Source organism: Lotus japonicus, chromosome 3 (assembly GCF_012489685.1).
Source record: "Lotus japonicus ecotype B-129 chromosome 3, LjGifu_v1.2".
Lineage (NCBI taxonomy): Eukaryota > Viridiplantae > Streptophyta > Magnoliopsida > Fabales > Fabaceae > Lotus > Lotus japonicus.
In genome coordinates, this window is record NC_080043.1 from 69,959,404 (window position 1) to 69,971,918 (window position 12,515).

The 12,515-nt window shown below is 34.9% G+C and overlaps 1 protein-coding gene across 1 annotated transcript; it reads left to right on the forward strand.

The window, feature by feature from the left end:
- Nucleotides 1–9: 9 nt before the first annotated feature.
- Nucleotides 10–8,906, forward strand: LOC130745543 (COP9 signalosome complex subunit 6a-like). The gene is made up of 9 exons (XM_057597850.1): nt 10–560; nt 699–787; nt 2,966–3,059; nt 4,410–4,471; nt 4,576–4,654; nt 5,093–5,185; nt 6,498–6,598; nt 7,682–7,737; nt 8,411–8,906. The coding sequence occupies exons 1-9, from the start codon at nt 263–265 to the stop codon at nt 8,490–8,492; spliced, it is 954 nt and encodes a 317-aa protein (XP_057453833.1). The 5' UTR covers nt 10–262; the 3' UTR covers nt 8,493–8,906.
- Nucleotides 8,907–12,515: the final 3,609 nt, after the last annotated feature.

Genomic DNA, 12,515 nt, shown 5'->3' on the forward strand with positions numbered 1-12,515 from the left:
CATATACTTTCAAGAATTATTTGCTTTTCCCCTGCAAAAGAAAGGACAGAGGAGAAGAAACTAGCGTGACACGGCACAATAATACCAACAAGAAGGAGAAGAACGGTTTCTTCTTTCTTGTGTCAAGTCTCGTGTGTACTATGCTACTCTACTCTTCTTCTTCTTCTTCTTCCATGGCCACATTCTGAAAACCCCAAAAAAACCCTAATTCCGATTCAACCGTTAAACCCCAAATTCACCACCACCACAATCACTCACTGCGATGGCTTCCTCGTCGAGCAGCGGATTGACATTCAAGCTACACCCTCTGGTAATCGTCAACATCTCCGACCACTACACCAGAGTCAAATCTCAGATGAACCCAACCCTTGCTCCTCACAACAGCGTCCCGAGTAATGGCGCTGACGGCGTCGTTTCTTCTGTCCCCCCTAGGGTCTATGGCTGCGTCATCGGAGTGCAGAAGGGTCGCACCGTCGAGATCTTCAACAGCTTTGAGCTTCTCTATGATCCTTCTACCCATTCGCTTGATCGTCCCTTCCTCGAGAAGAAGCAAGAGCTCTGTCAGTATTCCTTTCTCAATGCTATGCTATGTTTGAATTTGATTATACTTGTTTTTGGGATGATTTTCATGAATTTTTGATTTTTTTTGGAGGGGGGTGATTTTAATTTTGATGGATGTTTGATTTTTTTCCTCTCAGATAAGAAGGTTTTCCCACATTTCTACATACTGGGATGGTATTCAACTGGGAGTGATGCAGAGGAATCTGATATGAATATTCATAGAGCTGTAAGTTTGAGTTATTGCTCTGTCTGTGTGTTGATTCAAGCACACCCACAATTTCATTGGCACTGAAATTTGTGTCTTTGTTTGGAGGTTGCAGTCATATTCATTGGATGATGTATTGCATTATATATTGTTTTGTGGTTTATGGTAATCTCCCCTTTGATCTTTCTGCGGTTCCACTAGTTTATTAAAGCCCGCCTTCCCATGAAATAACATCAATGCTTCCTTTTTATTATTACTAGTTTTCGTTATTCTCCGTTTCTAGTTTAGGAGGACTTTTTGCTTACTGTATGACCACTTTCCTCTAGTTTCTGAATCTAAAAATTATGAAGTTCTTTAGAATATGTTTCCATGTTAAGAATGTGTATTTTCAACAGCATTTTTTCTGTGAGGGTTTTGGTGGGATAATCGTATTGCAGACTGATGGGTGGGGTTGTTTTAGGTCCATGAGGAAATTTAAGTAATGATGCGGATGGTGGAGTAGAATTAAGAGGTTTTGGAGGGACATTTGAAGTGCTTATGTTTATTGTACAAGTTCAATCCACATTGAAGACCAATAGTTGCTGGTTTAATGTTTTATTGGGAGATATGCGTTGAAGAGGGAGTTTGAGGAAATAGTAGAATTCAGCTGGAGCTGAAAACCAGATTAAGAATGGACTAAGAATGAAGCCATTAAAAGTTTAATCAGGTGAAAGGGGGTGTCAGTAGTTGTCACCAATAATATGGCTTTTTGTGAGACCCCCACCCCATCCCAGCACAAATGGAAGGGACTCAATTCCACCGCCAGCTCTTTCTACTTACACTGCAACACCCATAGCTCCTTGCCCCTCAAGCATTCTTTTTTAATTGCTACTTTTCCTCGTTTGGTAGGTTATGGGACTACCATTCTCGGTCTACACACTAGCTTGTTGCTTTTCTGCTTTGGTTTCTCCGATGATCATGTGTCCACCCCTTCTTATTTTGGAAGATTGGCATTCCAGATCTATATCTAGTACCCTCGTATAAAAGTGCTTTGGCTAATATTGGTGCTTTAATTGATGGGAAATGATTCCGAAACGTAGGGTTATTTAGAGCTCTACATTCTAATATGGAAGCTGGCTGCATGAATACTTTCTTTATGTTATTTATTTATCTTTTGTGTAGACATTGTAACATAGATCACAAAATTAGTTGGAAGCTGAAGAAATATGGTTATCTAATGTGAAGAGTTCATAACAAGTTTAAATCATGGGCTGATGCTTTCTCATAGCAGACCATTTTGATTTAGGACTTCAGTAGTCCCAGAATGATTTCCTTTATTTCAATTAACTTATAAAGAGCTTATTATTAGAATTCGGGTGGCCTAACTTTACCCCAAAAGCTAGCTCAGGGGTAAGGATTGCTCTACCCTTTATAAGGGAATTATTTAGCCATATCTGATATCTCTGGTCAATGTGGGACTTCTCAACACATATGACAACAGATAATTCAAGGGCAAGAAATTTGGTTATTGTCAGTTGTATAGCTTATATATAAAGGCTGGGCAAATAGTTGACCATGTGGTTATTCATTTTCTAGGCTACCACTTTTGGTACCTGTTTTTAGTATTCTTGGATCCTGTGTTGTGTGTTACGTTGAAATTTCTTGAAGAGCTTAATTTATATAATTGTAACTTTAGGTTTTTCGTTTCTGTGTATAATTAGGACTGAATGAAATTGATTTCATTGTGATAATACTGAATAATTCTACAAGATATACACAACAGTTCTATGCTATTTTGGGACATAAAATATCTCTTGATTCTACTTTAAGATCTCTTAATTCATGGGATCTTTCCTAAACACACTGATCTGTACATATTAAAAATTGTTACACAACTCCCCCTTAAGTTGGCGAATAAGTGTTTTCCATTCCCAACTTGGATACAATGACAATCTTCTCAAAATTGTGGCTGAATCCCTTGATGAGAATATCTTGGCCTTGAGAGGACATGTATGGGGTGAAACTTATTTTGTTTTATGTTTTTTCCCAGTTTCTATTTTCTTCAGGTTGATGACACTCTCCTGATTTAGATTGGAATTTACAATTGTTTTCATTTATGTGTTTTTGTTCTTTTGAAATTCTCTACCAGCGATTATTCAGAAAGAGAATACAATTTAGTTATCACAGTTTCTGACTTCATGTGATACTTTGTTGTAACAGTTGATGGATATAAATGAAAGTCCAGTTTATGTTCTTCTCAATCCTTCAATCAATCATTCTCAGAAGGATCTCCCTGTCAGTATTTTTGAAAGTGGTATGTAATATCCATCATCGTGTTATTTAGTGTGCGATCTTTCTTTCAACCACTGTTGTAAAATTGAAGAAACATTAGCAAAGAAAGTGGTTCAGTTACTTTTACTGTATTTCTATTATTTTACTTATATTTTAGCTTGTGCAATGCATGAGGTCAACATTTCTTTTTATTTGATTAATTTATGGTCAATAAATATGTTTACATATGGTTTGTGTTTGATGTTAAAATGAATTAGTAGAAATTGATAGCTATCAAGGGATAATTTGTTTGACTTAGGGATTTAATTTGAATTCAACATGTAGATTTTTGGGGATGATTATAACACTTTGGAATTTGACTCAATGAAACAAATCAAAATCCAAATTTTTTGAGCAATAAGATTTGCAAAACTGATACTATAACTAGATCATGAAATAGCTCAGCTCTATATTCTCATGAAAAGTGACGATTACATTATAAACAAAAGAATTTTAAATAGAAAATGATGATTAGTATTAAAGAAGAGGTCACGTGAAAGTTTTTTAAGAAACCACATGGTTTAACATGGGAGCTCTATTAAATTGAGAGTGCTGCATGTTTAAGGGTGGATTTTTCTCTAATATTTTAATAATTAAATTTTAGTGGAGAAAGAGATGGGGGCACTAAAGATGGGAGGTTAAATTCTCAACGAAGATAATGGAAAAAGAGAAAAACAGTGTAAAAGAAAGGATACTCTTTCTTATTCTGTCATTCTACACTGTATGAAAAAGTTTTGCACTACTTGCATTCTGGTTTATAGTCCAATTAATCCTAAATTTTGGTCTCCAACTAGTTTCTGGTTGTAAAATCCGAGAGTTTGACTAAATTAGTATAACGATTTTGGCGTAGAATTGATATTTTGCCCAGCATAAATATTTATGCTGTTACTGTCAAATTTTCAAATGTAATCCTTTAGGCCTGCATATTTTGCATATATATTGTGCAAACTTTTTACAGACATCAAATTAGCCACAGCTCATTAGGATAAGATATTTTCTTCTATGTGGGTGTCACCACATCCTAATTTAGTTCATACTTCCTGGAATGTTTTCCCCTCTGAAATTCCTGCATGACCTTTAGCTGTTGACTATAGCATCTTGCTACATAATAGAATTGTCATTGGTGATCTGTGTCAGGACATTTGTTGTAAACTAATTTGCCATATTGACTTCTATTTACTATGCATTAATCTTTCCAGCTTTCTGCTGTTTCAAAAGCAGACCACTTTTTTGTCTTTTTGTGTACTTATTTGGTTTTTTTTCTTTCTTTTTGCCTGCTTATTTTACTGAGGAAATTACTTACTATTCCTGGTGTTTGCTGTTACAACTACAGAACTGCATGTCATAGATGGGATTCCACAACTTATCTTTGTTCGCTCAAGCTATACTATTGAGGTTAGGTTTTTATGGTTGCTGCTATCCTTTCTCATATTCTAACCACTATTCCAACAATAAATTGACTGACATGGCTCCCCTCCCTCATTCTTGCTCTTATGAAGACTGTTGAAGCTGAACGGATCTCAGTTGATCACGTTGCTCATCTTAAGCCGTCTGATGGTGGTTCAGCAGCCACTCAATGTGAGTGTTTTTCTTGACTCTTCTTTCCCTTTTGGCCTTATTCTCATCATTATGGGAAACAATTTTGGCTTCTGTAGCTTTCATCATCTAGTTATGCCTATGTTGTATTCATTTATTGAACTTCAAATATCATGTCACAAGTATAGATAATAGGATAGAGTTGTATTAGGAAGTTAACAGCCAACATGAAATTCTGTTGGCTGAATCTTATATGCCATGGTTCAACAGAAACAATTGAATTTTCAATGGGCAAAGTGGCTAAAATTGGAAGGTATTCAAATTGAAAAGAGTAGAGGAAGACCTAAGTTTATTGAATTTTGGATTTTGTTAAAGTTCACCGGTGTTAATTAATGCATGTAGGCTGTAGCTGACTCTATCTAGTGAGGTAAGGTTTGGCTTTACAGTTGTATCTTATTTGGCCATATTTTCATTTTGCAGTGGCTGCTCACCTTACTGGTATACACAGTGCCATCAAAATGCTTCATAGCAGAATAAAGGTGCTACATCACTATCTTCTTGCAATGCAAAAAGGTATGGAGTATCCTTTCTGTAAAACTAACATTTAATGATGGGTAATAATTTGTAAATTAATTTGTATCCACTGACAATGTAAAGAGTTTTACAAAGATGCCCAATCATATCTCATTCTCACCATCTTGCTTTTTTTTCAATTTAATTATGATGTGGCAAAATGGTGAAACCTAATTGGACATCTATTTAGAACTTTTTACACTGCCATTGATTTGTTATTAAACTCATAATTTGTCAGTAGAAAATCCGCAGTCTATTCTTTTGATCGGTGAACTCCTTAAGCCTTTTAAGTTGCTAATCCTTACTAATACGGTGTTTAAAGAGTTATCGAATAAAAAAGTGAGAACAAATTATTTGTGTGACAAAGTTTCAAATTTTATAGTAATTTTTCTTTTATTGCAACAAGGCGACTTACCAATAAATGTTTGACATGTAATAACTGGCTCATTAAGTTTGAGATTAGACTGAGATTGTAATAGGTTAACAATTAGAAGAGTTACTGGACTTTTAGAATTTTCTATTACATATATCTACTCTATATCTTTGTTCATTTGTACCAGTTCTACCAAAATAGTTCCTCAAGTATGATATACCGTATCTTAAAACGGATTAACGAGCACTAAATGAATTTTCTAAGCTACTCTTTTTAATTGGGAAATGTACCAAAACTTTTCTTTGAACTTAACAAGTTATCCTGAAATTTTTCACGTTTAAAATAAAATATAAAAAAGCACTTCGGCTCGAGTGATGAATGCAGTTTCAGCTGTAAGGCGCAGTTTTTCAGTATTTATTTTGAAGCTTAATTGCACTATTGGTCCCTGTAGTTTTGCAAATGCGTGAATTTGGTCCGTGTAGTTTCAATTGCTCCAATTAAGTCACCCTACTTTCATAATTAAATGGATGTTGTCCTAACATTAACCTACTATCTAATAATTAACCGAAAGAACTGATTTGGATCGGATCACAATTTTGATGTGGATGGCATGTTTAAAACCATTTGTGTTAGTCACCTGACACGACAGAAATTGTGATCTATGTCAGCTTTAGTGATTGCATGACAAGTTAACATCAGGATCACTTTTGTTCAATTTTGAAAATAGAGGGACTTAATTAGAGTAATTAAAACTATAGGGACTAAAATTATGCATTTCCAAAACTATAGGGACAACAAAATGCGATTAAGCCTTATATTTATATTTCATATATAACAGTTTGAAAACAGTGATAGACTAATAGGTGCTCATTGATTCTGTGAACAGTATTTCCGTTTCCTGCTAATTAATATCATCTGAACCTTCTTGATTAAAACCAGGTGATGTTCCTTGTGAGAATTCACTGTTAAGACAAGTTTCAAGTCTCCTTAGAAGATTGCCTGCTATTGAATCTGGGAAATTTCAAGATGATTTCTTAATGGTGAGTGTGTTCCATTCTGAAATTTTGACCAGTTGGCAAGCCCTCTCACCCTCTCCCATTTTAAATGCTTTTTTGGGTGTGTGGAATATTGCCTTTCCAAGTCATGGGGAAGGACTGCATTAAGCTTGGTTCCTCGTGTATATGGTTACTGTGCTTTGTTTATTTGGAATTATCTGTGCAAATATCATGAGCTATGACTGGCTTATGGGTTCTTAATTATAGAGATATTTGGGAAAATTGAAACCTTTGTAGGTGCAGGTCTATGTATTTCTCTTAAGTAAATTAGGCTAGCAAGTAGCAACACAATGTAGTTTGAGGACATATGTCCTTTACACATCATTCACGTGGTAATACACTTAACACACAATTACAAGTTGGATCATCGATGCTGTTCATGCCTAAATTGTTCAAATAATAATAAACTGCAGTCATCAATCCCAAATAGCAGGGCAGAGCGGCTGATCTCGAAGCCATTGTAGCAGGGTAGTGGGCATTATGGTTGTTTTACTACAGATCTTAGAAACAAGTTTCTCACACATACCACATAAAATACTCAAATAACATGTTACCAGACATTTGATGGCTAATTCATAACTAAAATTCAAAAGCATCTCAAACTAACCACTCAAGTCAATAACAGCAAAAAGTTAGGAGTCAATACTTCATAATAATGCATCCCTTTAGCAAAAATAAAAGTTATTGAGAAGAAAGGTATAATAATGAAATATGGCACAGCAGTTGGGAATGGATGTTATTTTTGACAGGTAATATACATATGCAATGGGTTGTTGAAATATAATCGTGCATCAGTCTTCCATGCGAAAGGAAGAGTATTGACTGTCAAATTGTTTGGTAATTGCAAGCTAATTTGTTGAAAGGAATTAGACACCAGTGAAGTTAGATAGGGACTCTTTGCTCTGGACATTTTATATTATTGCTATGTAACGATAAAGTTGCTTGTGTTTAGATTTCATGTTGCCCCAATATGAGACTTAAGCTGGGTTGTTGGCTTAAATCACGATTCGGTAGTATATATGCTTACAAATAATTTCTTTAGCTGATGGCATCTTCTTTCCCTTGTAGGGATACAATGACACCTTATTGATTAGTTACCTTACCATGCTGACCAACTGCTCGAGGTATGACTTTCTTATAATAGTTGCTTTCATCTGTTTTCTTTTAGGTTTTGTATTGTGGCTGGTTTTATTTTATAACTAGAAAAAATAGTCCAAGTGTTCTTTTAGCTAAACCTCAACCAATGTGGTGGATTAAGTTGTATGTTTATTTAAGGAATCAAACCAGTAGGGTAAATATTTCAAGATTGCAGTAAATTCTTCCATTTTGCTCTGCTTCCCATGCCCTTTACCTGCACCATTCCCTATGACAATCAAAAGCTTCTTCAGTCAGAGGTGCTTAGTAGAAGAGGGAGTTTGATTGTTTGAGTAGAGTCTTCAGTTCTTAACAATCTTTAATACTTAATTTTTTCCTACATAAAAACCCTTGTGGCCTTCTAAACAGCCCCATGTTGATCTTATCCATACTGGCTTGCCCACTCATGCATCACTTCACACCAATCCTTATTTTCGTGGCCTTCATCATCTTTTTCTCATGGTTTATAATTATGGTATAAAACACGTTGAGATTTGTTGATAGCTGGGTTAGGACTGGCTTGTAGTGATATGATCCCTGTGTGTCTCCTAAGATATGTCAATATTTATTTGCAAGATGAAGGAACATGAACTCAATTCACGTTCAAAGTGTAACCTTGTATCCATGTGTTATTAATATATGCTCTTATTTGTCTCCCTGTAGTGCAATGAATGAACTGGTGGACAAATTCAATACTGCATATGATAGGCACAGCAGAAGGGGTGGACGAACTGCTTTCATGTGAAATCCGCTTGGTTTCTCATTTCTGGTTTTCTTGCTGTGGACAGCCTCAAAGCACTTTTCAAACTGTTTAGGAATAGATTTTTCTTACTTCTTTTCTGCTTAGGCATAGGTTATTGAAGGCAGTATTGCTTGGATTTGAAGAGAATAGCGTAAAGGAAACGTGGAAAGTCACCATATTACCATGGTCCCTCTCAAAAAAGGAAAACAAATTATTTTTACATTTATATTACAAGTCTGCAAAGTCGAGGGGACAAAGAGTTCAAGACATGATGTGAATTTTCATTGTGATTCTTTGTTGAGTCATCATCCTTCATTTTCATGCTTAACATTTTCACTCGGTTACGTGGATCATATGGTGTGATTATTATCGTTGCAGCACTGTTAGTCAAATTTGTAGTTATTTTTGTTAAACAAATGGTATGATAGTCTTTTTGCTTTGCTCGTTAAATAAAAATGGAATCGTAATCTGTGGAAAAACGTTTTATATAATCCTTATCCGATTTTAGTTTTCAATGTTATGTCCAAATCGTATTTTTAGTTTTCACTTTTCAATGTTAAATTTTCCATCAAATTTTGATAGAAGTCCACGTGGACTTGACATGTCACATTTTTATTTTATTTTTTCCAGTTGAATTACACATTGAAAATGGACCACCACATACTCTTTCCCCCCATCCCTTCCCCCACAGTCCTCATTCTCCCCACCCCCACCTTCTCTACACCACCACAACCAAAATGGAAGGAGGAAGATCAACCTCGTCGCACCATCGGCTGTCTAACCCTGCCGCTACAATCCACACCCATCGATTGTCCCCTTCCACTAACTTGTTTTCCTCTCCACAAATTGTGTGGTTGTGGTTATGGGGGATGATGTCACGGTTGATGAAGTTACAGTTCCATATGCACCTGATGTGGGAAAAAGAGGTGGGGGATAGGGTGAGTTCATTTTCGTTAATCGGGGTAAATATGAAATATTTAAAAAAAAAAGAAAAAATATTAAAAATTTGAAAAGCAAGATGTCAAATCCTCTATCAGTCTAAAGTGAGCAATTTAATCTAAAGAAAAAGCATTAATGGATCCAAAAAAGTTTTGGACAATTAGGTATAGTTTTGGATACACGGTTTTGCTCGGATTGACACAAATCAAATCCAAACGGACTTGCGAAATCTGAACCAACCCAAGCTTTTGTCTTTGGATAGGGCTGGATCGACGGGGTTGGTGGGATTGACCCGGTCAGTGTGAACCACTAGATTAGATTTTGTTATCCCATATTCTATTTAATGCTTGTTTTCATACTAGAAAAATGAAAAGATCCGACCGGTGTACATCCCTAGATTTTGTTATCCCATACTATTTAATGTTTGTTTTCAGACTAGGAGAGGGAGAGAATGAATGGGGTGTGAGAAGTAAAAGAGGGTGAGGAGAAAAAGGAGGAGGAGGATGGTTGTGGTGGAAAGGGGGAGGTGAGTGGGGGATGGATGGTGAAGGCGGTTCACGTTAAATTGAATAAGCCATGTGTCACGTTAAATTGGATTTCCATCTCATTTGGGTAAAAAATTCATGTTAGAGACTAATAATTAAGTCAATTTTTTCAATGCAAAAAATATAGATTGATACAAAGAAATGTAAAATTGTTGTTTTTTTTTGTTGTACACCGATAAATTACACCATTCAGTAATTGATCCCTGAATTTTCCCCTCCTAACTCATATGTCTTCAAGCTTTTACCACTTGAGCTATCAATCGAAAACAATAATAATTACCAGTACTTTCCTTAAATCGTTTTTATTTATATATTATTTAATATTTTCTCATAAGTTAATTTTAATAATTAACATTATATATTACCATGTGAACTATTAATCTTGAAGATGAATTAATTCATTATTAAATGTTTAAAAATATATTAACAAAAATGATTAACGTTGTTTTCATTATTTTTTTATTAATATGATTGGAAGTATGTGTAAACATTTTTTAACTGTCGGTGCGTATAAGTTAAATAATAATTTTACTAAATAGCCTTTAGCTTAAAAATATTAATTTAATTCTTTTATGATAATGTCAGAAATCAATTGAATGCATGTATTAAAATATTTACACGATTTTTTCTTATTAGTAATAATATTAATTAATTTTTGTACTTTAATAGCAAATTATGCATTTGATTATATTTATATTAATAATTATTTAATTATTAAATACAAACTAGGTTAGAAGAAAACCACTGCAAGAAGAAAAAAAACCAACTGATTGATTGATTAGTGTCATGGTTGTTGAGTAATAGAAATGTGTCAAGGGTAAATTTGAGAAATTGACAGAAAGTAAATAAAAATGGGGGTAAGTGTTATTCTCACTCCCGACATCTAGTTCCACCCCCTTAAACATGTAAAATTCGAAAACGCCATTGAATTTTTTTTCGCTCGCACTTTAAAGTGTGTCGTGCGTAAGTGACCCACTTAAAAGTGCACAAGTAACGCACTTTAAAGTGCGAAAATTACAAAATGTAGCATTTCAGTCCTAAAAACTGATTTTTTTTTTCAGTCTCAGATCAAGACGGAGTGAACTACAAAGTTGAAAAGAAAAATAAAATAATTGCACGTTCGCTGCAAGAGCTGTGTCCCAGGCCCAAATTCCTTCATCTCTTATTTTATTTTGAATTTCGAAAAAGTAATTTTCACCATAAACCTCAAATATTCTATCTTGATTTATTGTGGTGGTTTCCTAGTTTTTAAAAATTATCTGATATCAATTTTATTGAAATTTGTAGTTAAATACACTTTAAATTCGCAGCTAAGCACACTTTAAAGTTCGTCACCTACGCATGCACTTTTAAATGCGTTTAGTTGCAAAAAAGAATATGAAAACAACAACTATGGCGGCGACGAAAGACAAATGAGAATGAGCAACGGTGACGATAGAAAAATGAGTTTGGATATGAGTATAAAGATGGGTATGAAGATGAGATGAAGATATTGAGGAGAGAAAGAGGAGAGGGGATGTGAGGAGGGGGAGAAGGGTGTGGAGAGTTATTATGCTTTTTTTCACTAATGAAATTTTTTGTATATTTGTTATTTCATTATTGACATTTTTTTCTTTTCACTATTTTTTTAAGGGAGATGAAACTAAATGTGAGGGGTGGTAATGACCATTAAAACAAAGATATGCATTAGCTGATTAGCTAATGCTATAGTATGCATCAGTTGTCAAGTGTGAGGATTACGAGATTTCCGAGGATGTTTTGGAATATACATTCGGAGAAAATAGCATAACTCTGTTTACAAATTTCTAGGGATTTTGAATCTCTAATCGATCGATCCTGATCTCACAATCTCACATGCAGGTTTGTGAGAGAGAAACATGGAAGAAGAACGTAGATGCAATGCAAGGCTCCGCGATTCTGCTCCATCAATACTTGTTCACGCTTCTAGATTGTTATTAACTTGGTTTCCCCCCAACCTTCTCTACTAATGAATGGAATTGCATATTTTGTTAATTACTGGCTGCTTTTATTTCATTATAATAATAATGTTAAGGGGCATTGATGGTGCTTTTTGTTTGTGGAGTGTAGCGCCTCTGAGGTCAAGTCTATGATCAAGGAACCAAGGTCCAAATTTGAGAAGGATATGTATAGCTGAATTATTTCATGTTTAGAATGTGCTAGCATCCATGAAAAGGTGAAGAAAAAAATGCTTGACATTCTCATGGCACCATTTTTTAGGCGGGTGATTCTACTCCAGTCCAGAGTAACTTGCCAATGCCACTCAAGTTCATGGATCATATATACTTCATCAGGCATAAATTTTCTCTATCTATGTGTTTTCTGGAAGCTAATATTGGCCCTGAGCAATCTCAAAATAGGAAAGGATGTTGAGCAATCTCTATCTGAATTGGATGAAGCAGGATCTTGCAACTCCATCTAACAATGAATTATCTATATTATGTCTTCTGCTGTATCTTGTTTGAAAAATCATGAAAGTTTGACAGGTTATAATCTATAAGTTGTTTTGCAGTATGTTTTTATA

Bases quoted from the DNA above. Each gene is read 5' to 3' on its own strand.
- LOC130745543 (XM_057597850.1), top strand. From the start codon at position 263: ATGGCTTCCTCGTCGAGCAGCGGATTGACATTCAAGCTACACCCTCTG. The intron at 788-2,965 runs GTAAGTTTGAGT...TTGTTGTAACAG, and splicing joins ATATGAATATTCATAGAGCT to TTGATGGATATAAATGAAAG. The intron at 7,738-8,410 runs GTATGACTTTCT...GTCTCCCTGTAG, and splicing joins ATGCTGACCAACTGCTCGAG to TGCAATGAATGAACTGGTGG.